Source organism: Panthera uncia, chromosome E1, assembly GCF_023721935.1.
Source record: "Panthera uncia isolate 11264 chromosome E1, Puncia_PCG_1.0, whole genome shotgun sequence".
Classification (NCBI taxonomy): domain Eukaryota; kingdom Metazoa; phylum Chordata; class Mammalia; order Carnivora; family Felidae; genus Panthera; species Panthera uncia.
Window position 1 is genome coordinate 51,450,623 of NC_064814.1, and position 27,488 is coordinate 51,478,110.

General features: G+C 47.1%; 1 protein-coding gene across 1 annotated transcript in view; it reads left to right on the forward strand.

Annotated features, from left to right (window-relative positions):
- Positions 1 to 10,495: 10,495 nt before the first annotated feature.
- Positions 10,496 to 27,488, forward strand: part of LOC125927592 (heparan sulfate glucosamine 3-O-sulfotransferase 3A1) — a 101,549-nt gene continuing 84,556 nt past the window's right edge. Inside the window, exon 1 of the mRNA XM_049638096.1 lies at positions 10,496 to 12,161. Coding sequence (XP_049494053.1) covers positions 11,563 to 12,161 — 599 coding nt within the window. The 5' untranslated portion in view covers positions 10,496 to 11,562. The remainder of the gene's footprint in view (positions 12,162 to 27,488) is intronic.

The window sequence follows — 27,488 nt, forward strand, 5'->3', positions numbered from 1 at the left end:
TGGCGGCCTTGGAAAAATAATACAGCGCAGACTAATGAATCTTGAATTTTTAGGTGCTTAAAGATATGACCGAAAAAACTATATTATTACGCAGAAAATAATAGGCGGAACTAAAAAGAAAAATAAAAACCATCTACAGAAAGATGTGCTATCCATGGGTGTTTGAAGGCACGCCTTCTAGGTTCTCATGAGAAAACCAAGCCTAAGCGTCTATGCCTACGTCAGTGAGTGCCACAGACACAAAAATCCCTGTCTGGGAAATCGGGTGGGCAAAAAAGAACTCTCTTGCACCTTTGAAAACTGAACTGAGTTTCCATTCAAATGCCCATCTTCCCAAGTGGTAGAGATGTAATCTCAGAACATTCTGGGTCATCTCAGGGGCACTCCCTGATCCTCTCCCCCCTGGACCCTTATCTAATCCCTCTGCTCCCACCCAATATCTCCCGGTTGGTCTTAGAGAGTGCCAAGACATCATAGGGAATCTGGGCTTTGGCCATTGTTACCCAGCCACGGGGCAAATGATGAGCTGCCCTTTGGCCCTACCCATCTTCCGTCACTAGTCCGTGCCTGTCACAGTTGTGCGTGTGTGTGTGTGTGTGTGTGTGTGTTTGTTTTTAAATTTATGGATTTATTTTTGAGAGAGACAGAGACAGCGTGAGCAGGGGAGGGACAGAGAGAGAATCCCAAGCGGGCTCTGAGCCATCAGCACAGAGCCCGACGTGGGGCTCAAACTCACAAAACCGTGAGATCACGACCTGAGCTGAGATCAAGAGTCAGTCACTTATGGCCACCTGGGAGGCTCCATCACTTAAGCGTGGACTTCAGCTCAGGTCATGATCTCACGGTTCATGAGATCGAGCCCCACGTTGGGCTCTGCGCTGACAGCTCGGAGCCTGGGGCCTGCTTCAGAATCTGTGTCTCCCTCTCTCTCTCTGCCCCTCCCCCACTCATGCTCTGTATCTCTCTATCTCTCAAGAACAAATAAACATTAAAAAAAAAAAAAACAAAAGAAGCGTCAGATTCTGAACCCACTGAGCCACCCAGGCGCCCCTGTTTTTCTTTTTTTTAAACAGTTGTTTTATGCCTTGTTCCAGATTGCCAGGCTTCTCTGGATGTCACTCCCTTATCTAGCCCCTGCTCCCTCTCTGTTATTTTCAGACCCTTCTCCATGCCTCCAGAGCTTTTTTTTTTTTTAATTTTTTTTTTAACGTTTATTTATTTTTGAGACAGAGAGAGACACAGCATGAACGGGGGAGGGGCAGAGAGAGAGGGAGACACAGAATCGGAAGCAGGCTCCAGGCTCTGAGCCGTCAGCCCAGAGCCCGACGCGGGGCTCGAACTCGCGGACCTTGAGATCGTGACCTGAGCTGAAGTCGGATGCTCAACCGACTGAGCCACCCAGGCGCCCCCCCATGCCTCCAGAGCTTTGAGGGGCCCCTAAAGAGGTGTTACAGGTCCTTTGTGCTAAGGAGCACCACAGCCCTTCTTTTCTGCTCTCGGAGACTTGCCCCTTCCCTGAACCCTCCTTGGGGACTGAGGTACAAGCCTCCTTTGCTCTGAGATTCCCTCAGGCTTAGTCTACGTCTCTCCTCCAGCTCCTGATGAATATATGCCTTGGAGTAGAAGTGACAGGACATTGGCTTCTGCTCAGAAAGCATCAGCATATCACTCTTTCCCTTTCCCTCTGATTTATCCCCCTCTCTTACAACACAAAGAAAAAAAAATTAATCTCTCATAGAGGTGGGGACCCAAGGAAACTCACCCAGAGTCCCCTTACGTTTCAGATTTATTATTTACATCCTACATCCTTTACTTGAAAGATTAACGTAATTTTTATCTACTATGAAAAGTGTAGGCTATATTTAAAATAAAAGAAAGTACCTAAATTACATTAAAACAAACAAACAAACTTGTGGACTGAGCATCCGACTTGAGCTCAGGTCATGATCTCACGGCTCTTGAGTTCGAGCCCTGCGTCAGGCTCTGTGTTGACAGCTCAGAGCCTGGAGCCTGCTTCTGCGTCTCCCTTTCTCTCTGCCTCTCCCCCGCTCAACACTCTGCCTCTGTCTCTCTCTCAAAAATAAATAAACATTAAAAAAAAACGCAGAACAAGTAAAATAATTGCATGACCCTCGATGAATCGACTTTCAGCTCTCCTTTACTTATCTAAACAGGACCCGTTTTTCAACGAACAGTTGTTTCTTCTGATGCTCTTTTATTATCATTATTATTGTACCCAAGAGATTTTGAAAGCCGGGATGGTTAGTCTCCTGAAAAAAAAAAAAAAAAAAAAAGGTCTCCACACTTTTGCACGCTAATTCAGTTTTTGATAGGGTGTCTTTCAAAACCTGCACCCCTTCCTTTCATATGTGAAATAATTGACCCAGACCAGAGGCAGGAAGCATGAGGAAATCTTTATGCAATTATCAATCTTTCCAATGATTTTTGGCCGAATCAATAATTCATGAAGATTGCCATTTGTCAAGTCCTTAGTTAAAACCCTATCCCTTGGGGGCTGTGGGGCTCTGGGGAAATAACAGAACAAAGAAAACCCCAGATACTTGGTGACTTGTCCTCCACCTGGTCTCAAAGTAAACCAAGCCCTTGCTGTATGCAGCTGGGGCCCCGGGACGTTCACAAAACACGTGTCCTCTGGGGTTCCTGACAATAACAAGTCCTGTACAGTTTAGGATTATGTTTCTCGACCCGTGTTCCTCAGAACAGTGACCGTTACTAGCTAGGGCACGGGTAAAGAGAGCCCGTGGTCCAAAAGGCTTGCAAACATCGGATTGAGCAAATTTCCTTTCTGTCTTCTTTACTGAAAAGTCGTCTCAGAGACTAGACTATGCTACTATTGAACAGGAATGCTCGAGACTTCTTACTATTGCCTTGCCCTAATTTTTATTTGTTTCCCAATCTGGAACAACCACCCCTCGCTCATCCCCATCTGCAAAAAATCGTACTCCTTCTTCAACAAGGTCTTTCTAAGTTCCACTGACTTGGGAAATTCCTGGTCACCTCTCCATTGGATCTGAATTCTCAGTAACTCACAGCTCGATAATAATAAATTGTCGCCATCAAGTCACTTGCGATCGAGGAAGCAATTTTTACCTTGGCGTGAGATTAGCGAGAACCATAGAGGATTTGGATAAAGGTCAGCAGAGTCCCTGCGGCCTCGTTTCAAGCCTGCCTCCACGTCTGGTGGGAACTGACTCGACACCAAGACGGTACCTTCGGTTCTGAATGGCACTTGACCCTCCTTCCATGTGGAGTGGGTCCCGACTTCTGCTATTCCTTCCTCTGTTGTATCGACTCTATCGTGTTCCTTGCTCTGTGAGATATTTTAGATTTTCTCTTCCTGTTTGTACCCTCTACCGACATTGCAGTTTGGGATTCTATGATTCTATGGCTGGCATCTAACTATAGCTTCTTTACTAGGTTGTCGGCTGCAAGCTTTTCTCACTTGTCCCGAATTCGGTTCTCAGCGTCTTCTTCTAAAATGCTACCTTTATTATGCCTGGGGCTGAGGACAAGAAATTGGGCATTTGCATTTGAGGTCTGAAGATCCTGGACCTCCTTGTTGCCTCTTTGTTTTTGTCTGTGTGGATTTATAAATAAGTCCAAGTCTGTGGGACCAGGTAGGTCTATACCCCAAGCAAGGATGTACCAACCTTCTATTCTCTTCACGTTGTTGTGATTGAAGGAAGTTCTGAGAAGCAAAAGGTTTCCATTCATGAATGATAAAGCTTTTACAAACTGTATGGGAATGTTGCACATGCAGAATTCAAAGCAGCAGGTGTATCTGTTGTGTAAGAGTCGTCAGTTGGATTTCAAGGGCTAACATTCTTCTATGATGGTAAAAAAAAAAAAATAGCAATGTGTTAAACCTCTCATCAGGTAAATACAATTTATTTTATGTTTAAAAATTTTTTTAATGTTTATTTTTGAAAGAGAGAGAGAGAGAGCACAAGCAGGGGAGGGCCAGGGAGAGAGGGAGACACAGAATCTCAAACAGGCTCCAGGCTCCGAGCTATCAGCACAGAGCCCGACACGGGGCTCAAACCCACGAACTGTGAGATCATGACCTGAGCTGAAGTCAGACGCTTAACTGATGAACCACCCAGGTGCCTCAATACAGAGATAACTTAAAATGTCAAAATGAGGGGCACCCCAGTGGCTCAGTCGGTTAAGCATCTGACTCTCGGTTTTGGCTCAGGTCACGATCTCATGGTTTCGTGAGTTCGAGTCCCGCACTGGGCTCTGTGCTGGCACCATGGAGCCTGCTTGGGATTCTCTCTCTCCCTCTTTCTCTGCTCCCACCCCGCTCACGCCATCTCCGTCTCTCTCAAAATAAATAAATAGACCTTAAAAATAAAATGTCGGAATTAGTTTACTGTGTTTGGGTTACACTTTCTGGAGTCAGGCTAGGTAGGTGGTGAGCAGTTCAGGCCTGGCTGGTGGATGCGGGCAAAAGGGCAGGTACAATCAGTCAGGTGCATGGGGTAACACGTGGTCAGTCTCAATGGTGAGCACGCCCCGTATAGGCTGGGGTCATTAATAACATCACTGGCGGGACGGTCTGGTCGGCTGGCAAGAGAGTCTGTGTGGTGGAATGCGAAACCAGATCTGATGACACAGAGACAGGCATGCTTTCCTAAAATCTCAAAGAACGTTGGAAAGAGCAGATTTTACTCCACGGTGGAGATGAATCAGGGTCTCAGAGCAAGTTTCCTGGAATCGCTCTCTCTCCCTGGCTCACCTTCGTATTCCTGTGTTGACTTCAACCTCAGGCATGTTCCCCCTCAGTGAGGAAAGTGTAACCGCCTGGAAACCTAGGGCAAGGGCACGGATCGTCCAGCAGTCACCCCGCCCGGCAAAGCCCTGTCGTTGAAGGATTCTGCGTCTTGCTTATTTCCCCGAAGTCTGGAAAAGCAGACGCTACAGACTGGCAGATAGATTACTCTGACATCGAAAGCCAAGGGTGAGTTTAGCTGTACTGAAATTTCACGGCATGAGCATAAGAAGGAGTTTTTGCCTAGAGGAAGCCTTGGGAACTGTTTTTAGAAAAAAGGGCAGACAGACATTATAGACATCCATTGCAACAGCCACCCATCTCTGGTCTGAATTGTCAACACTTGGGGCAGAAAGCACCTCTTCCCAGGGCCCCACACAGGTCATAAGCAAACTTCATCCTGGAGGCGTTCAGCGCCTGTGTGAGTGCCGTTGACAATGATCAAGGTGTTTCATCCCCAAAACACTGTACTGCCATCGGGCAGGAAGCTGTCACAAGGAATTGTACCCCTGCAGTGATTACCATGTGGATGTGTCTCCTGGAATTCATGAAGGAAGGGACAGCCTGTACGTCGAAAGTCTGGCCCACGGTAGATATTCCTTTGGTCCTTGCCTCCCGCCTTCTGATGAACAAGGGCTTTTTTGAGGCTGTTTCTGACCGAAGTTGATCATTTTGGGTCTTCAGGAAAATTCCTAGATGCAAAATGTCTGATGCAGGTCTTGAGAGGGAGAGAGCTGATGATAACAGAAGCGTTAGGTGAGAACATGAAGAAAAAAACGAAAATGGCATCTTATCCGGTAACTTCGTTCTCAGGAATAGGGAGTCCCCTAAAGAAAAGACAGGGGTACGTGGTTAAATAGAGACTAAAGCAATGCAGAAGCCTAAGGCAAGTTCTGAGGCTACTAAAATCACACTCCGGCTTCTAGAAAACCTCCTTAAGTTCATCGATTAGGGGCACCTGGGTGGCTCAGTCGGTTAAGCGGTTCAGTGTCTGACTTCGGCTCAGGTCACCATCTCACAGTTTGTGAGTTCGAGCCCCGTGCCGGGCTCTGTGCTAACAGCTTGGAGCCTGGAGCCTGCTTCCGGTTCTGTGTTCTGTGTCTCCCTCTCTTTCTCTGCCCCTCCCCTTCTCACGCTCTCTCTCAAAAAATAAATAAACATTAAAAATAAATTAGTTGATTAAGAGAAACACTTTCTTGGGGGCTAAAACAAGTATAAATAAAGATTTGGTCACAGTTACGTATTCAACATTTATTGGCTGCCCGTTGTGACCGCCACACTGGGAATTTCCCCTGTGATCCAACCTATCAGGCCCCTGCCCCCATTCAATTCCTCAGGACCCATTTCAAAATCCACCCTCCCCCTAATTTCTAGCTGATTATTTATTGCCACAATGGCTCTGTGCTAACAGGAATCGGTCACTGAGCTGGAATCCCACCCTCCAGTCTCAATGCTGCTGAGAAATCCTTCTCTTGGAGAAATCTTCCTTAAAAAGCCAAGCATTTGCCTGTTGATCTCCACAGATGTCCGATAAAAGTACAAACTCTCAAGAAAAATCACACGAGGCCCTCGGGATCTGGCTCCTGGCTTTCATCTCTGTTGTCATTTCTTGTGTTCCTTCTAGCTCCCCTCCAGTGACTTCCCCAGGCCAAGCCCATGCTTCATTCAGGCTGAAACACGAGCAGTTTACAACACACAGTGCCCTCTCTTGACTCGGCCTTTTCGTGAGGTGCTCTCTGACGGGAATGCCCAGGTCTATTCTTCCCTGGGTCCCTTAGCTCGTCAACACGTCTTTATTGGACATCTCCTTGCACCAAGTGATATGCTAGATGTCCACGGGCACTACTGAGCGATGGCCTTGGGCTCTTTGGGGTGCTTATAGTCTAAGGGGGGGGCATAGCATAAGCTCATACCTTTAATGTTACAAACCCTCATAGAGTCTGTAAGGAAGATAGCTGGGGACTCCAGAGAATCCGTGCCAGGAGACTTGATCAAAATAGGGGTGGGGGAGGGACACAGAAGACATCCTTAAGATGTGTTCCAGCTGATAGCTGAAGGGTGAAGGGGATGCATATTATAGGTAGAGACACCAGGGACGCTGAGACAGGAAGGGGAGCACATAACCAAGAACGAAAATGAATCTGGTGAACGTGTAGCAAAATATCTGCTACTTCAGTAGAACACAATGCAAATTTGCATGCTAAAGAGTGTGTGCGTGTCTCGTCTCATTAAGATTATAAGCTCCTAAGGCTCATATTGCCCCATTTGCAGGACAGACTCTGCTCTGCCAGATCCATTTTACCCCCTGTTCCAGCCCCAGGGGGAGGTGACTTTCATCTGTTGTATCAATGGGCTCCTGAACTCTCTGGCTTCCATGTTGGTGTGGCCAGTGGGGTTGGAAAGACCTGGAAGGAGGCCCGGGAGTGTAGGACGGATGGTAAAGGAATGGGGCAATGGAGTGCTATATGCATGTTTTCTGGGGTAAATGAGGTAACACAGGTCCAGTGAAGCATGCAGGTTCTTTGAGCAGGACCATTTGTGGGTTCATACACATCAATTAGGCTCATTATTACAGATGTCCAAAGGATGCTCTCTGTATTCTCCACACTGCTAGAAAGTCTTAGTATTTTTAAAGAATTATCTAGCTCTATCATCTATCTGTCATCTATATCTACCTACCATCTATCTATTACCTATATATATATCTTTATCTATCATCTATCTCATCTTTTTATCTATCTGTCTCATATATACCTACGTCCACCTCTCTATATGTATTTATGTATACTTATGTATATAACATTATATATAACTTATATATACTTATGTATATATATAGCACATATATATACAAGTTATATATATATATATGTTATATATATATATACTACGATTAGTATATATAAGCATATAGAACTATAAGCTATATATATATATACTATAAGTAGTATATATATACTATAAGTTATATATATATACTACTTATATATATATAACTTACATATACTTATGTATATAACATTATACAGAAATATATATAAATAATGTATAATATATATAAATAACTGGCCAGTATATTAATCATGGTCATTTCTGGGCCAAAAAAATTTTGAAATTTTGGGTATGATTTGTTTTATTCTTTATGCTTTATTGTGTTTTGCATTTTTTAAAGTTTCTTTTTATGTATTTTGAGAGAAAGAGAGAGGGAGAGAGCACATGCGGGGGAGGGGCAGAGAGAGAGGGAGAGGGAGAGAGAGAGAATCCCAAGTAAGCTCTGCACTGTCAGCACAGAGTCCCATGCCGGGCTCAAACTCATGAACTATGAGATCATGAGCCGAAATCAAGAATCAGATGCTTAACTGACTGGGCCACCCAGGCGCCCCTGGGTGCTGCATTTTTAAAAATAGCTTAAATGATTGCTTTTGGGGCAGGTAGGAGAAAGTCATTTTTAAAGGGATTCCTCACCCTAAAATGTAAATCCACTGTGGGTGCCACATGAGAGAAGGTAAGCAAGTGCCTGTACAGTAGAGTGAACGGGTTTTTGAGATCCAGGGCTGGGAAAGGTCTGAGGGTAAAGACACCAGACGAGGTGTCTTTAGGGAAAATGAAAGAAGCTGGAAGTCACCAAACATCAACCTCATCTATGTCACTCCCCCTCCCCCACCAGTAGGAGACCAGATTCTGACAGCAAACGCTTTTCCTGGCACAACCTGATCATTTTCAAGGAGTGGCTGTGTGCTCTGCCATGGAAGGACAGGGGAAAGGGAGAAATAAGAAGAAATTGCAACTAAGTCCATTGTACTTGTTTTCATGGCCATTTTTTCTCTCTCAAAGAGTCCCGATAACGATTAGCTAGAATTGCTTTCCATTCTAACAAATGCATCTGAGTGGATCAAAGAAAAAGCATTTTCTAAGGAGTTGTGGAGTGGGACTCTCACAAATGTTACCCAGAAACTTTAATCAGGTTTCTGCATGTTTTTTTCCTGATGAGACAAAATGCCACAGTCTTCCCTCCTGCTGTTTTGTCAAAGATCTTTCTTTCCCCGACTGTTTCCCTGAGCTATTCATTGCCTTAGGTGGTCTGGGTCCCAGCAATGAAGCTTGCTTCCTCTGTGAAGGGTTTCCTCCAAAGGACTTTTTCCTTCCAGATTTTTTTATTTCTAATGTACAGAGCCGCCCTAGGTATTGTGAGTGATCCTGAAACTATGTCTCCTAAGTAGGGGAGGTCTTCAATATCCACATAAAGAAAATACCTATGTTTGAAATGTGAAAGCAGAAATGCACGACATTTTAACCTGTTGGAGCCAGAAGGGAATTTGGAGACCATCATTTCCCCAAGGAGGAAACCAAGGCCTGTTTGTCAGCATTTGTGAGACAGCATATGCTTTCAGATTAACTTTAAAATGGTGTTTGATTTTTTAAAATCTTTTTCCCCCCTGAATCGGACTGAAACGTCTAGAGAAAAAGTTCAAAATATATTACAGCTCAAAATAGTATTAAAACTGAACTGGTTTGTCGATATCCAATTTTAGGACACAACGAGACCTCAGACCTTGGTGTTCATCCTTGTAAAAGTTCATTGCTTTAAGGCATCAGAAGCATTATAATAAGCTCTTGGCTCGTTTGTAGAATAGGTTGGGATTGGTACTTCTCGACACAAAACCGTGTCTAGCAAGCCACAAATACCCCCCAAGCTCCACCCAAGCATAGAGTTAGAATCACCAGCTCTTCTTTGGAAGGTCGAGGCGGTCTTCGCTGACTTGCACTTCCAGGGTCAAATAGAGCACGCAGCGCAGGAAGGCAGGCAAGAGGAAGGCTGGAAAGTCCCAGCAGTGGGCAGCAGAATTCCCTGGAAGGCACAGGACGCCGTGCCTGCTGCGGGGCCAGGTTAGCGGGCCCAGAGAGCTGCCTCTGTAATTTACACGGGCTGGTGCCCAGCTGCCAGGCTACCGCCCACACTGCCGGGCGTCCCGCTGCGACCAGGAAGCTAGGAAATCAGCAACAAATCAGAATGGAAAAAAAAAAAAAACAACCCTACCTCATGCAGGTTCCACGGGCCACCTCCCTCCATTACACAGCAGGGTGATTTGTATCCCTTCCTGACCTACTCTCAGCGGAACGCGCGAAGAGGATATAGGGTCAGGGGAGGCAAGAGAAAGAGGAAACCGCTGTTTATGGAAGGCAATTGAACTCCTTTACCGAGACGCGTGCGCACACGCGCGCGCGCACACACACACACACACACACACACGCAGCAATACAAACAACATAAAAAAAAATTCCTTCGTCAAAAGCTGGGCATATGGATTTGGATCGGAGCTGATTTTTTTTTTTTTATAAACCTCTTCATTTCTCTCCTTGATTCTACTGGCTCATTTCCCAAGACGTGGTTCCTTTCTCGGTCCTGGGGAACTCTCGATCATCCTAGACGAACACAAGCCAAAACAACCAAAAGCAAAGACGAAATACCGCCCTCGGGAGAAAAGGCTTCGCTCGCCCTTGGCCCGCAGCGGACCAACTCCGTAGGTGCAAGTCAAGTAGGAGCTGCTGGGAGGAATTCGGGTCGCCCGAGACAAACGGGGGCGTGGCGAGCAGCGCGGTACACGCAACTGAAGCCAACAAAACTTCCAGAGGGCCGGGGAGGTGGCAGGGGGCGGGGCGGGGTAGGGGAGAATGTAGGGACGCAGGCGGGAGCGGGGACTCGGAGGAGGTCAGTGCTGCGATGGGCTGAGCCGAGTCTGAGAGGTGGCTCGCCGGGTGGAAGTCAGGCCCCCGGGGATCCGGCCGGTCCTAGCTGTCAGTCAGACTCCCCCGGAGCCCCCAGCTCGCCGGAAAGGGGGCGAGGCTGCGGCGGTGCGGGGAGGGGAGGGAGGGCGGAGTGGGGAAGGGGCGTCGCCCCGATCGCCCCCGCCCTCTCCGATGTCATTGGGCCGACGCTGCGGGGTCCGCGCCACCTTTTCTCCATCCCACCCGGTCCGCCCGGCTGCGCTCGTCAGGCGGCTGGTGCGGCCCGGGACGTTGACGTCACCGCCAAGTTTGCTGCCCTCGGCGCCCCACGTGTGGCGGCGGCGGCGACCGCCCGGAGGCGGCGGGGGAGCGTCTGCGAGCGCTGTGGCCGCGGCCGCTGACAGGTCCTGCGCCGCCGGGCTCCGGCACGCCGCACCCAGGTGGGGACCGAGAGCAGTTTGGAGCAGCCGGGAGCGCACAGAAAGGGCGCACGGCTTGGCGCGGGCCTCGGGCTCCCGCTCGGGCAGCGGGACTCGGTGGGACCTCGCAGCGGGGCGCTGAGGGCTTGTCCCGGCGGCCACGGTCACGAAGGAAGAGGCACTGTCGCACGCTGTCGTCTGCATTGCACGGAGCTCCGCGGCCCCGGGGCCTGGAGTCTCTTCCCCGCGACCGAGCGAGGGATGCGCGATCGCTGAGCAGGGATCCAGGCCGGGAGGCCGCTCGGGGCCGGGGCTGAGACGCGCGCCTTCGCCGCCGCCAGGACTCCCCATTCCGGTCACTGTCGCAGAGCGCGTCCCCAAGGCTCAGGACTCGGGAGAGTCTGAGACGATGGTTTCTTAAGCACCGCACCACGTCCCCCTCCCGCCCCCTAGACCGGAGGCAGGGATCCCGCGCCGGGCGCCCGCGGCTACGTCTCCGCGGGGCAGCGCGCACGGCCGCAGGGACGCACGGGCGATGCGGGCCCCCCCGCACGAGGTCGCGGCCCCCGTTGGAGTCCCGGCCTAGCATGGCCCGCGCGCGGCCCGACGTCGCCTCCGGCTAGGATGGCCCCTCCGGGCCCGGCCGGCGCCCACCCCACCCCGGCCGAGCCGCTGTCCCGCAGCATCTTCCGGAAGTTCTTGCTGATGCTCTGCTCCCTGCTCACGTCCCTTTACGTCTTCTACTGTCTGGCCGAGCGCTGCCAGACCCTGGCGGGCCCCGTGGTGCGGCCGTCGGGCGGCGGCGAGGAGGCGGGGGCCCCGGGGCGCGGCGCCCTGGCCGGAGGCCCGAGGGAGCTGGCGGTGTGGCCCGCGGCGGCGCAGAGGAAGCGGCTCCTGCAGCGGCAGCAGCGGCGGAGGCGCCGGCCGCCCGCGCCACGCGACGACGGCGAGGAGGCGGCCTGGGAAGAGGAGCCCCCCGGCCTGGCCGGAGGTCCCGGCGGCTCCGGGGCCGGGAGCAGCGCGGCCGAGGCCCCGCCGGGGACCCTGGCCCTGCTGCTGGACGAGGGCAGCAAGCAGCTGCCGCAGGCCATCATCATCGGCGTGAAGAAGGGCGGCACGCGGGCCCTGCTCGAGTTCCTGCGCGTGCACCCCGACGTGCGCGCCGTGGGCGCCGAGCCCCACTTCTTCGACCGCAGCTACGACAAGGGCCTCGCCTGGTACCGGTGAGCTGGCTCCGGGTGCCGCCGGGGTGGGGGGTGGGGGGCAGCCGGGGCTTCGGGTGGGCGAGGTGGGGGGGGGAACCCCCTACTCACCTCCCTCCCCATTTTCTGCAGAAGGCAGAGGATCATCAGTAATTCTTGGGTTTGGGGGTCTCGTTCCCCACCGTGCCTTCTGTTTGCAGGGAGGTAGGTGTTGAGGGGGGCGGTGGGAGGGACATTTTGGCCTTGATGACTTTTTCTTTAGTTTTTGGGATTTCCTTTCCCTCAAACAGCCAATCTTCCTCCTCTTTTTCGTCTGCTCTGCGAAAGTATCCCTGCTGTGGGCTAAAGGGGGGGAGGGGAGTACTTAAGTTAGAAACCTGTTCATCAATTATTAGGCACGTCGTTTACTCCATGCCTTTCCCAAGAAAGCCTGTCTTTATTTCTTCTCTATCTGCCGAACAAACCCCCGTGGCTCACGCTTGGTCTTTGCCATCAGGCATTCATTTCCCTTGACCCTTTGCCAGATCACTGTCCTAGGTGGTAAGTAATCTGGAGACTTAGTAAAAGTGTCAAGAACCTGAGGCTAAGGCAGTCGGGAAATCTATGTCTATGTCCGGGCAGGCAGCGTGCTTTAAGGAAAGGCTTCCTGGATAATAACTTTTGTTCGGAGTGAGGAATGAGTTTTGGAAAGTGTTTTCTATATTTAAAGGGGAAAAAAGTACTTTGTGTCTTTGGCCTGGCTGAAACTTTTCTAAACATCTTCAAGCACTTCTCTTTACAAATGAGGTAGCCAATTTTTTTTTTTTTTTTTTTTAAGAAAAAAAAGGAGGGGGGGGGGGGGGGGGGTGGGAATGACACTGGTCACATTGTGAACAACTCTCCTAATAAAGTTTAGGAAACAGGTCTGATTCAGATCGTAATCTTAAATTTGCCAGTCTTCTCAAATTTAGACCACCTTTAATAAAGGAATCAGCCAAACTCCAGTAAATCCAAGTGTCTCCTGGATTTTGTTTGCCATAAAATATTGGCGTGTTCTTTTTTTCTCTGAGAACAAGGAAAAATCGTGTGGCCGGAATTTTCATTTTTTAAAGTGTAATCTATTTCATTAAGTATGCATTCTTTTTGTTATTTTAACTGAAACAACATTACAAAAGTTATAACACAATTCAGATAAATTTCAAAAGTCCACTAAGTAAATAATTCATCTCCAAAACAAAAATGAACATGATCTGACAAGTTTATTTACTTGAGGGGTCATGCATACCCCTCGGATTGATTTCGGGAGCCGAATTTACAGCAATCCAACTCATGAGAAAACATTTGGTCTTAAAAGTCAAGTTCAAACATTAAACACTTTTAAAACAGTAACTTTCCATTTGTTGGAAAGAAAAACAAACAACCTTCCCTTAATATAGAATATATATCATTTAAAATCATCAGCCACTTAAAAAAATCCCCTTGTGTTTCTGACATTTATGTTGTATCCTCTGGGAAGTTCTTATAAAAATGACCTGTTGAATCTGGAAACAACAGGTCCTTCTTTTTAGCACAAAGACTTCTCTGTTTTTTCCATCAAGGACACAAGAAAAAAGTGATTAAAGACCCCTAAAACTCTTATCTGTAGCAGTTTGCATTGAATCGGGCCTTGCACGGTGCTGTAAGTGAACACATTTCAAGCCAACTTCGCGGAACGCCTAAGACAACTTTTGACTCTGAGGTGCCATTAAATATGGTGAAATATGTAGTCCTAAAAACCCTTTATTTTCGTATTGCTGTGTAGCCTTTGTTTCCACAAAGTAGGATGGTTTCTTCTTCCAGAAGTGAGTCCTTGAGGGCACAGTGTCTCTACAGACGTGGATCTTACTTTACGTGAATCTTTCTAAGCTCATGTAAGAGAAGGAAGGTTTCAAGGTAACTAGAAACACAAGTATTAACAAAAGAAAGAGCCGTAAGCTTTTAGGTCAGTCTCTCTTTTGGAAACTAGATGCACGCTGTAAAGTAAATCTCTCCTTGGATTGTTTATTTCAGCAGAAGAGTGCTGTGAAGCAATTTACGGTGGTTACAAAAATACAGTAGACTTCATGGTTTGGTGAATTTAATTTTCTAAGTGTTGGAGTAATGTCTTTGTTTTACCATTCGCAATGGTGTTTTATTGGATGCATAAATTTAAGTTTAACTCAATTACGTATAAAAATCTTATTAAAAAAAAAAAACCTCCACCTATGGAGCCAGGATCGTGCGATTAGTTAATGAAATTTTGCCACGGTTCTCTTTGATCTTGTCTCTGAACTTGCGAGTCTGATGTTCATGAGAAAGATTGAAGACAAATATATGTGCATATATATATATATACATATATATATATATAAATCTCTTACGCAGAATGCTACTTACCTATATTAAGTGCATGTTACGGCTTTGTGTTTAGCCCATATTTACAGTTAGGGATTCGGTGAGACCTTCCGGAGCCAGCCCCAAATTTGTAATATGGGATTTCTATCACATACTTCTGTCTCCCCCCACCGCCCCACCTCACTTCCTCCCCACACATGAACAGAAGGAAAACTCCAGTGTTTGTGCCCCGAAGTGAATTATGGAAGAAAAAAAAACCCTGTAAGATATTTTTTAGATGCTCGTTGAGATGGGACAATCTTGTAAACCCAGCCTTGTTTTTTTTGCCTGGTGAAATCTTTCAGTAGGCCATAATAGTTCGTTGTGGCAGCGCCCCCTACCGTCGTGACAGAAGGAGAAGTGCGTTCCTGTTAGGAAGTTGGAAAAAAACAGTATGGACAATGAGTTTGAGAATTAAAACCACCCCAGCCAGGATATCTCGGTAAATTTCTCTCACTGAGAGAAAACATAAAGTACTTTGTAAATTGCATCCCGAGAATAGTATAATCTGTTTCTCCGTGGGAACAGATTTGTAGTGATGGCAAGAAAATGAAATTTTACTGCAAATCTCTAAAAAAATGGCTTCAGTGGAGTGTTCTGGGGATGAAACTCCACCCTGATGGGGTTTAAAACAACATTCCGCATTACTTAATTTAGCAGACATGATATCAGGGCAACAAATGTCTGTGGCTTACGTATCATGGGAAAGCAATCCTTTGCAACGAACAGTCTGCGTTTCCATTATGGGGGTGGCGGGTTCGTAAATGAAAGTAGGGAACTGTTTTATTAGCTTTAAAACTTTGGGAGTTTAAGAGCAGGTGAGCTCTTAAACTGGAATGGAATAAAGAGGCCCCTCTCTCTCCCTGTGTATTTCTGCACCAACAAGTTGCGGTTTGTGTGTGTGTGTGTGTGTGTGTGTGTGTGTATGTAAGATAAGAGATACGTATTTATAAAGTATTTAAAGGATGTAGTGTTTAAAGGACTGCGAACGTACGTATACGTAACACTTCAGTTTCTGTTAACGCTTCTGTCTCATAGTTTTGGACAAGATAGTAAGTGTCCAGTACCTAATCTCTTATAGCGTATTTCTTTCCTATGCTGTGATGTGTTTTTTTAGTAATACTGGATAATTTGAGCGGAGAAGAATATCACTAAAATATTGTACTCTTACAGGATCCAGGAAGATCAAAGATCACTCAGCTTGTAGTTTAGTAGAAATGAGTTCTTCCCCCGCCTCCCGTCCCCCACTCCCCACCACAGCTTCGTCAAAATTTCAAGTATTCTGGCCTCTAATGATCAGTGCCTTGTTTTTCAAGTCCCCCGAAGAGGCAGACAGAACAGAGGAACTTTCGGTTCCTATCAGGGGAAACTGGCATTTCTCAGCAGCTGGGAGCAGCTGTAGAGTACCTCCCTGTGCCATTTTCCCCCCTCCCGAGCCACACACCCCTTCTGCATGAAGGGGTGGAAATGAAATTCGAGCCAAGGGAGCTGCGAAGTCTGTGGCCACCCATGCAAGGTCATGTGGACTGAAGTCCAGAGAGGCTCTTCTGTCCTTAGATCGGAGTGAAGAACGCTGAGAAGGGGTGTGGGGTAGGAGGAAAGCGGGAAGACGTTGCTTTGGACCGCGAGCTGAGGGTGCACGTGTACAAGGGGAGGGATGTAATTTCTCTGGCACATATAGTTCCCGGGGGCTGAGAAGCCACAGTGTTGTCATTTTGTTAGCTGAATGTCTGTACTCTGGGCTTAGCATCCCAGTAGACTGCCCCAGCAGTACCAGTCAGACAGCCTAGTTCGTGTGTGTGTGCGTGTGTGTGTCCACGCGTACGTGCAAAAGCAGACACCTGGTAGGTAGGGAAGGTGATGAAATTGGTAACAGACAAGTTGTTAATTGGGGGAGGAGCTTCTGGACAAGATCAGACAGCCAGCATATGGAACAGCCTCTTGATGATTGAGTCCAGGCATGAAAAACAACAGCAACAAAAAACACTTAGGTGGTGTAGCCCAGAACTGGAATACTTTGCGGGCGCGAATACTCGTTTAGAACAATGAGATTTATCACGTACGGATGCGTTTTGTGGATACATTCGATGTGAGATGCATAACTCTCTTGGATTGAAAACTCCTCCTTGATATGATCTGCTCTCCACTTAAAAAGAAAGCCCTGGGGCCAAAATATTTGTCTCTTCTACGTAAGTCTGTTGATCAGCCCGGGGAAAGAATAGATGCCAGGTCTGTATTTTGGAGGGGTCATGGGAATAAAACAATAAGCCTGTGCAATTAACGACATCAGGGGCTGACCTGCCACAGACCAGATGCTCACATTGTGAGGAGACTGTCACAGAGTTGCTACAATATTAACAACGAAGGGCCTCACATCTCTAAGGGATGCATTCGAACAACTGTAAATCGCAGTTACCATGGGTCAGATTGCCGGGCTCCGTTGGGAACTTCACACACGTAGCGCTTTCCCTTGGGGGAGGGGACATCCTCTTCCACCCAAGTAATGGTAACTTGGCTGATAGCGTCCTCTCTTGGTACGTTTCCCGGTGATGTCCGCCTCCACGCTTTTGGAAAATTGGTTTCTGCCGAGGGGATGAGTTAACAGTGGTGAAAACGAGGTTTATCATTAAATCTGTGCCTTTAATATGTAATGGGAGTCATATTGTAACTACGGGCGTGTAGAAGGAACATCTTAAAATGTTTGATAGCACATTCGCTAACTGGACACAGTTGAGCCCTCTCTGGGGGGTGGGGGATAGTGATACAGTTGGTAAGATAAACTGATGTGAAACCAGAGCTTAGAAATTGGGGAAGCACTGCGTTCAGTGCCCCCTGAAACCGCTTCCCAGTTGCTCGCCTCTGCTCCTGCGGTCGTGAGTACCATGGCCGTGACCGTTAACATGCGCCCTGTGATCACTTGAGGACTGTATTCCAAAAGTTCAGATTTGACCTGTTTCAGAACCCGTCAGACGACCGTGCGTGTCAGAAAAGAGGAAGCGTTCATTACGAGTGAAATTTAGTGCTTGCCGTTAGGCGCGGGACCCTCTTGCACAGCCGAAAAAGAAAATCAGTGGAGAGCAGCCCACGATGAAGGTGACATCTGGTGCCACCTAGTGGGAGGGAGAGTCTGCAAGGGACCCAAGCCGCTGAACTTGGGGAGAAAAACCTCCCTTACCAGGGAGTAAAGTGCAGTCTTAATTAGGGAAAGGGGGGGGGGGGCGGGTCGCCTTTAGGTAGCATCTTACAGCAAGGATGGTCTGTTGGGCGTGGCTGAACAGTGTTTTTTTGCCTGTCTGCCTGAGCTCGCTCCTTTCAGGCAGGGGGTTGATCCTTTGGAGAGAAATCAAAGAGACTTGCCTTCACAATAAACCTGAGAAACAAGATATAAGTGATTAGGAGATTTATATTGGAAACGTGCATGAGTGAAACGGGATGCCTGGTGCCCCAGATTAGTTTGGTTAGTGTGTTTTTTTCCCCCTCCCTTTCTGTAAGCCAGCTTCAAATGAAAATACTTCCAGATGATTTTAGTTCAACAGCAGTGATGCAGGCGTATTCCTTCCCCCGAGCCGTCCAGGAACAGGCACCGCACAGAAGCCTGTTTCACCCCGATTCCACAGACACACCGTGAAGATCCTGCCCATGAGGGACAGTTGCACGGGAAGATGATTTCAGGGTTCCAACGGGAGAGCCCTTCCTGTGACTGCAGCCCGGTGCCTGGGGAGGATGGAAGCGGGGGGGAGAGGGGTGGGGGTCAGGTGAAAGTAAGGCAGGGGGGAGGGGAAAAATAGGAACATTAGAGCAGAGAGATTGGCAGACCCCAAGTGTAGCCAGGCGATAATGTTAACACTGCCTTGTATCACGTGGAGATCACACGCCCCCTGGTATGTGGCAGCAAGGAGGGCACCTCACCTGTGGGGATATTCTTCCCCCAAATCCCTAATCCCAGTCTAATGAGAAAACATTGGACCAACCCAAATGGCAGGGTAGCTACAAAGTAAATCCCTGACCACCGGTATTTTTTTTTTTAATTTTTTAACGTTTATTTATTATTGAGAGACAGAGAGACACAGACCGTGGGCAGGGGAGGGGCAGAGAGAGAGGGAGACACAGAATCCGAAGCAGGCTCCAGGCTCCGAGCTGTCAGCACAGAGCCCGACCTGGGACTCGAACTCGCGAACCGCGAGATCATGACCTGAGCTGCGAAGTTGGACACTTAAGTGACTGAGCCACCCGGGTGCCCCAAAGGTATACTTAAAAAAATAATCAAGATCGTGGGGTGCCTGGAAGGCTCAGGCAGTTAAGCATCATGACTCTCGATTTCGGCTCAGGTCACGATCTCACGGTTTGTGGGTTCGAGCCCCGTGTCGGGCTCTGTGCTGACCGTGCGGAGCCCGCTTGTGATCCTCTCCCTCTCCTTCTCTCTACCCCTGCCCTGCTCATGCTCTCTCTCTCTCTCTTTCTCAAAACAAATAAAGTCAGGATGGTGAAAACCAAAGACCGGTAAACTGTCACAGATCAGAGACTAATCACCAGTGAGTAAAAACAGTGCGGGACCTGATTAGATCCTGTTGGAGGAAGGACGTTGGTGGAAAAGCTGGTGAAATGGGTATTGCGCGTGTTTAGGTTTCGTTCATGGAATCAGACGAAGATTAATTTCTAGTTTTGATCACCGTCGTAGAGTCATGTAAGATGATCACCTTGGGATCTGGGTGGAGGGGTATCTGAGGATTCGCGGTGCTATTATTTGGGAGCAGTTTTAACATCCCAAATTACTCTAAAACCAAAGGATGCCCGACAGCATCCAGGGATAAAGGCTTCTACTCGTTCGCACGCCAGCTCCCTTTTGTGCCTTCCTCCTTCTTTCCTTCCGAAGGCCCCCGGCACAGCCCTGCCAGCTTCTCCCCTGCACTGCCAGCACCTGTTGCTTCCAGACATGCTGATCTTTCTCTCGGCTTATTCCGTAGTAAAATTGGCTCACGGCTCCCCTCCTACTCTCTTGTCCCTGAAACAGACACAGAGACGGTTTTGTTTTTCTCTCTCTCTCTCTCTCTCTCTTTTTCGCTAATGCCTGGCACATGTAAAGTGAAGAAGGCGTGAAAAGTCACGCACCCTGACCGGATCCTCGTGCTGGAGAGCAGAAACTTTGATGTAAAGGACAAGGTTTTTGAGAACACAAAGAACTGAAGGAGGGGTCAGAGGAAGATCAGTCTGGGGCATCTGGGTTTTTTTTTTTTTTTTTTTTTTTTTTTTTTGCTACAATGTAGGAGGAGCGGTTGTGGGGGGTTAGAAAGCTGGTTATGGGGTGGACCCATGGCACTGTGGCTTGTGGCTCGAGGTGACAGCACAGCCCCCATTTTCTTGACCAGCTTCCCTATTCTATCTGCTTGCTTGACCTGGTGCTTTCCGCCTTTGATTTAGACACTGGCTTTGGTTAGTGGCTTATGAGACCAGCCACTGGGAGCAAAACAGACGTGGAATGACCACAGAGTTCACGGACGAGGAAGGATCGGAGAAAATCCAACTTCTGGAGTGCTGGAGAACCCGGACCAGGGTGTCCTGGGTGGTTCTTCCCGCCGGGGCTGCTGAGCCCGGTGCCACTGTCCGTTTGGACTCCCATGTCCAGCCCAGGTGACAGGCTGGCATTTTCTGCTTCTGTTTTTAACACACAGTTGTGCGTCTGAGATTCTGGTTTGACACAGTAATGAAGATCTCCTTCGAAACGTTTCCTTTGATATTTTTAACAACTGTAAAAATAGTTTTATCCACGTTACGTTTTGACTTAAGCAAAACAAAACAGCCTCGACTGCATCTCAAGAACTTAGTGTTTCCTTTTAATCATCCCTCACTTATCTTTATCAGATCAGTTTTATGAGCCTGTTTTGTGCAAAGGACAGGCTACTCATGCTGACATAGATAAAATAATTTTTGTGGTTTAATTCCTTACTTGTTTGGCTTTTTTCCATCTCAGTTGTATATACTTTTCTTTATGCATCTTGAACCTTAAAAAAAATTTTTTTAAACGTGTATTCATTTTTTTGAGAGACAGAGACAGAATGTGAGTCCCGGAGGGGCAGAGAGAGAGAGAGAGACAGAGATAGAGACAGAATCCGAAGCAGGCTCCAGGCTCTAAGCTGTCAGCACAGAGCCTGACGAGGGGCTCAAACTCACAAACTGAGAGATCATGACCTGAGCCGAAGTCGGCTGTTTAACCGACTGAGCCACCCAGGTGCCCCATCTTGAAACTTTTTTTTAATTTTTTAAATAGCAAAATATTTTAACCCTGATGAAATATATCATTTTAGTCTCTCTTTCATTTATTTCTGCTCTGATCTTTGTTACTCTCTTTCTTCTACTAACTTTGGGCTTAAGTGGGTTTTTTCTAGTTCCTTGAGATGTCAAGTTAGGTTGCTCATTTGAGAGCTTTCTTTTTTTTCCAGGGTAGTTAGACGTTTGTGGCTATAAACGTCCCTCTTAAATCTGTTTCAGGAGCATGTTGTTCAATCTCCACATATTTGTGAGGTTTCCAGTTTGCCTCTTGTTATTACCTGCTGGTTTCATGTGATTTGGTCGGGAAAGATACTTGATAGGGTTTCAGTCTTCCTAAATTTGTTGATACTTGTTCTGTGGAGCAGCAGGTGATCTGTCCTGGAGAATGTTCTACATGTCCTAGAGATGAAATGTGTGTTTCTGGTGCTGTTGGGTAGAATGGTCTGCGTGTATCTGTGAGGTCCATCTGGTCTAAAGTGTCGCTCAAGTCAGTGTTTGTTCCCTCTGTGATTTTCTGTCTGGATGATCTATTGCTAAAAAAATTTTTCAAATATTTATTCACTTTTTGAGAGACAGTGTGAGAGGGGGTAAGACAGAGAGAGAGAGGGAGACACAGAATCTGAGCAGGCTCCAGGCTCCGAGCTCTCAGCACAGAGCCCGATGGGGGCTCCAACTCAACGAACCTCAAGATCATGACCTGAGCCGAGGTCGGACGCTTAACCGACTGAGCCACCCGAGCTCCCCATGGATGATCTATCATTTTAGACGAAAGGTAACCATAGCCACTTGGGGTGCGGCTTCACCCTGTTGCTGAATGGTCTGCTGTGTGTAGTCTGAATATTTTATTAATGTGGTGACTAATATTGGGGAGATCATGTCACCATTTGCTTTTTAGAGATCAGGAAACAGAGACCCAGAAAGGTGAAGTAACTTGCCCAAGGTCTTTTAGCCAAGTGAATGGTAGACCAGTGCTGGATCCGGGTCTGTCTACCTCCCGCGTGTCACTGCTTTGCCACTGGGGTAATCTGTCATGTTCTCAGGATTGCTCTGTGTGGTTCCTGCCCAGACAGCAAGCCATCAGTGGCTCACAGCTTGTGGGTCAAGGCTGCTCCAAACTGGGCAATGTAGGGGCACCTGGGTGGCCCGGGTGGTGAAGGGTCCGACTCGATTTCAGCTCAGGTCATGATCTCACGGTTCATGAGTTTGAGCCCTGCATCAGGCTCTGTGCTGACAGTGCAGAGTCTGCTTGGGATTCTCTCTCTCCCTCTCTCTCTGCCCCTACCTTTCTCTCTCTCTCTTTCAAAAAAATTAAAAAAAAAAAAAAAAGATTGGGCAATGTATCAGCATAGTTGAAAAAGTAAAATTTTAAGGGTAATTATATATCCTTGTGAGTGTTAGCCTGTATGGAATAACTTAAAATCACTTGTGTTTTTTCTCAGCTTCTCTTCCTCTCTCTTTTTAAAAAGTAATTTGATCACAGAATTCATCTTATTGAGCATATATGAAGTCCTGGGGGCGCCGGGGTGTTTCATTCGGTTAAGCGTCCAACTCTTGATTTTGGCTCAGGTCACGATCTCACGGTTCACGAGTTCCAGCCCCGTGTTGGGTTCTGCGTTGACAGCTCAGAGCCTGGCACCTGCTTTGGATTCTGTGTCTCCTCTCTCTCTCTCTCTCAAAAATAAACGTTAAAACAAAACAAGACAAAAAACATCCTGGGCCATTCAATGGATTTTTCTCCCCATCCACTAAAAACGACCAGTATCCGTGAAAACAACTCTTAACTATTACGTGGCCCCAATGAGCCAGTTTCCTCCTACGCTGCCGTGTGGGAAAGCCAAAATGCTGTCGGAAACACAGTCAGAAGGCTTCTCCCTGCTCCTAGAAATTGGGGCCAGCCGAGCTGGTGGCTGTGCCCAGTTGGTGGCGTTACCAAGCGGTGCTTTGCTCTGTTTCCCTGCAGGCACCCCCCTCCTCCGGACGTGGCTGTGTCACTGCCGAAGCCCAGCTCTCTCACTCTTCTGTGCTTGCATCTTTTGATTGGCATTCCTTTTTTAATTCTTTGAGGTATGCTAGTCCTCCCAGTCAGGGCACAGCCCAGTTGTTACCCCACAGCACTGTCCTGTCCGTCTTCGTTATCGTTGTTATCAATAACCGTCATCTAATTGCTTTCCTGGCAGCTGGTCGTTACCAGTCCCCAAGCCCTTTGCTGTAGTGGTCAGGTCATTCATTGCTGCATAAGACATGGTTGCTGATTCACATTTCCATTGGTTCGAGCCAGATAGGATCATAAACTCTGAAGGATGCTGGCGTTCGATGGTATCCGAGAGATTAAGATGGTCTTTGGTTTATGGAGAAAGCGAGGTGCCTCGCTCAAGGTTCAGCTAAATAGGAACCCAGGGGTTCTAATTCCCAGGGTAGAATTCTGCAGAATAAAATTACAGACTCCAAATGATAAAAATTCCACTTGGGGAGTTTTGCAACAATGACAAAATATTAAAAATATTCCAGAGAATGGAACAAGTCACAGATTTTTTTTTTTCCTCCTCCCAGAATGGGTGAATTAAAGCATCGAATTCACCTGAGTCAGCGGTCAGGACATCTTTAAATGTCTGCTTTTCATCTCAGATGTCTTCCCCCACATTTTGATGCATATAGATTAGGGGACCCAGCTAGGATGACTGGCCTATGGGTTCTCGTCAGTAACTTGTGTTTTATGGACGTTGCCTGCTTGTAAAAGATTAGTGGGGGAAATCCAAGTACAGACAGGTAAAAGTTTGCTTTCTTTCTTTTCTTTTTTCTCTTCTCTTCTCTTCTCTTCTCTTCTCTTCTCTTGTTTGCTTTTTCTCTCCTGAGTGCTCAGAGTAGGAAGTAATCAATCAGATTATGGGAATAAAATTCCTTTTCCCTGTTTCAGCGTTTTTACTTGGAGTAGGTCTCTCCTTTCAATAAGAAATAGCCAAAGTACCAAGCTGGGTAGAAGGACAAAGTCAAAAACGGTGTGTTTGGTGCTGTCATAAATCTTTATAGATTCTCACGAAGTTCAGGTGTTTATAAAGAGAGAACTGGATTAAGCAGTTAACTAAAGTGACATCCTTGGAGCTAAACATTGGGCTTCCTCACCTTTCCAGACTGAGGCCACGTTTGCTGTATTGATGGTTTGAAAAGCTCTGGCTGTAGGATGATGCTGCAGAGATGAAGTTACTTCGTTTCCCCAGCAAAGCTTTTCAGTAAACAAAATCTGGCGTCTGTTTTTTTGATTTTTTTTTTTTAATTTCCTGGCGGACTCTAATTATTCCTGTAGTTTCTTTCATCAAATGCTGTGGTTGCCTTTTTTTTTTTTTTTAAAGAAATAAAAGCTACTTGTTTTTCTTTCTAATGAGCTCTCACTCTTTCTTCTTAGTGTGGGAGGATTTGGGATTACAAAAGTATCTGTTAAAAAAGCCCTACCCTCAACCCAGCGGGTCTACTAGAATGCCCTGGGAGGGTTTAATGATGGAAACAAAACAAATTGGATCTGTTTTATATTTATCTTGGGGGGGAAGTCATGGGGAGCTAATGCCTGTGATGGGGTGGTGGAAATTCTTGGGATTTTCAGGTGCATTTGCCCTGTGGCAAAGGGTGGTGAGTTGCATTGAAATAAGCATTGAAGAAATTACTTCTCAGCTCTAGCTCATTGTTATTACCAAGTAAGAAAGTAGACTCATTATGGCCATGCCCTCGGATGTTTCAAAAGAATCTTGGACTCTTGATTAAAAAAAAAAAAAATACTGGGAAATAATTTAATCATAATGAAAAACCCGAAGCAATGCTAAAAACAAAATTCTGCGTGGGTGAAGCAAGTCAGTCTCATCTGAAGGTGAAACGTAGCCTCTGGTCTGTGGTGAAGACCAGAGTATTTGTTAACAGTGGCCCCCGACGTAAAAAAATAATTGAAAAATTCTGACGAGTGTGAACTGAAGTCCTGTTTGAAAAGTCCAAAAAGAATGTGTTTTCGGGGTTCCTCGAGAAACTAAATGGGAGTGTTCCAGGCTGCAGATTCATCATCTCTGTGTTTTTCAACCTTGTATCTCCAGGGCCGGAAGCTCTCCTTCTGCCTAAGACATTCTTTATTGGTTTATTTTATTTTATTTTTTAATTTTTTTTTTATTTTCATGTTTATTTATTTTTGACAGAGAGAGAGAGACAGAGAGAGAGAGACGGAGCATGAGCGGGGGAGGGGCAGAGAGGGAGACACAGCATCTGAAACAGGCTCCAGGCTCTGAGCCATCAGCACAGAGCCTGATGCAACTGGAACTCACAGACTGTGAGATCACGACCTGAGCTGAAGTCGGACGCTCAACCGACTGAGCCACCCAGGCGCCCCTCTTTATTGGTGTAAAGAAAAACTGACCCTTAGGCCAGAGGTCAGCCTTCCCCCCCCCCCCCACCCCCACCCCCCCGGAAAAAGCCAGGTAGTAAATATTTTAGGCTTTCTGGGCTCTCTGGTCTCAACTATTCAGCACTGCTTCTGTAACAGAAAAGCAGCTTTAGCCAGTATGTAAATGAATGGTCAGGGCCGTGTGCCAATAAAACTTTATTTAGCAAAATAAGCTTTTGGCTCCCTGGCTATGGATTGAAGACTTCTAGGGGAAGCTGAGGGCTTCAAACCTGCCGATTTCCCTTTCTTTACTTATCTTGCTCTCAGGTGAGTACCCCCACCCAACATTCATTGCAGGCATCTTGAACACATGATGCAGAAGTAACCTTGCACTTGAGATACGACTCAGATAGAGGACCTCCTTGTGGTTGTGTAACAGCAGAATAGTTCACCCCAGAACAACATGGCAGCGACCTGTGGGAACTTTTTGAAATCTGTGGATTTGTTCGGGATGGTGGCATTTCATGTCAAGGGGATTATACGCTCAACTACACGCATTCTATTTTGGAAGAGATACCCTATGAAAACAAATCAAAGCAGCCTTTGGGCATCTTAATAATCCATTTTGAGGTTTCCTTGACTTTGTACTTGAGTGCGTGATTGGTTTATAGATTTTCCCTTGCACCTCCATTTTCTCTTTTGTGTTATGCCTGGGCCTTCTATGAAGCATTTGAAAGGAGTCACGGGGGACACAAGGAGGTCATACTTATCCCCTGATGGATCACCATTATGAGGAACAATCCCACTATGTGGTTTAATTCAACTTTGTCTTTGTAGAAGGGGGGTGAGACATCATGTCGGGAAGCAAGCACGGGGAAAGAGTTTTGAGGGCTAGTAAGTGGCATGTTTGAGGGGTTTTCTTCTAGAGCAATACTGTCCAATAGAAATATAATGGAAACCACATATGTCATTTTAAATTTCCTAGTGGCCACCTTATAAAAAGTAAGACCGAAGGGGCGAAATTAATTCCAATAACGATTTAGATTGAAAGGCGGTATGTCTGAAATACAGTGATTTCAACAGATAATCAAAAACACATTCTCGAGGAGACATTTTGCATTTTTCATGCAGCATCTTCCAAATCTACACGTTTTATGCTTGCAATGCATCTCCATTCTGACTAGCCACATGTCATACAGTTTGAATGGCCCCGTGAGGCCAGTGGCCACCATATTAGATGGCATAGCTCTGGAAGCCGGGCCGGGGTGGGGAGAGAGGGCAGTGAAGGCTTTCAGCAGAGGACTGATCCTACAGACCGCCTTTGGTTCTGCTGTGGACACCTAATCCCAGGTGGCATAAGAGGACTAGAACAGGTAGACCGAGCTGCGTGGCTGTCTCAGAGTCTAGAAGATGGATGAAGGAGGCTTGAACTGGAGCACAGCAGTGGGCGTGGGTAAGTGGGAGAAAGATTTGCTGGAAGTTTTGGTAGTAGGAATTACAAAACTTCCCGTGGAATTCTAGGCATGAGGGAGGCAGGAGAAATTGGAGAATCTTTGAAGATTGCTAGCTCAGGTTTATTTATCAATAACTGTGACTGTGGTAGGGAGCACTGAAACACCAGGCACCATCGAGAACAAACAACTTAGACGTGTCTTAGGCGTGAAATGGAAAGGGCTTTTGGGGTAAGCTGGAGCTCGTGAGTGAGGTCAGGCTTGGGAGCATGTAAGGCATGACTGTTGAGATTTTGCCAGCTGTCACAAAGCTGAGACGTGACAGTGTGTAGCAGGCACAAGGAAGGGGGGAGAAGAGAGCGGGACCAGGAAAACACGTTTATATTTTTGCCCCAAAGGAATATAGTTTCTATAGTTTATGTCATGCACGTAGAAGTGTTTAGAGGGAACAGGATTCATGTTTATAATTTATTTTGGAACACGGTAAAAAAGAGAGGATGAATTGGGTGGAGGGATGGATAGGTAATGTGGTAATACAAATATAGATTCTTTAAAAAAAATTTCTTTTAATCTTTATTTACTTTTGAGAGAGAGAGACAGAGACAGAGACAGAGCACAATCGGAGGAGGGCCAGAGAGAGAGGGAGACACAGAATCCAAGGAAGGCTCCGGGCTCTGAGCTGTCAGCACAGAGCCCCATGTAGAGCTTGAACTCGTGAACCGATCGTGACCTGAGTGGAAGTCAGACACTTAACCAACTGAACCATGCAGGCGCCCCTAGGTTCTTTTTTTAATTTAAATTCAATTTAGTTAACATACAGTGCCGTATTGGTATTAGGAGTAGAATTTGGTGATTCATCATTTACAAGTAACACCCAAAGCT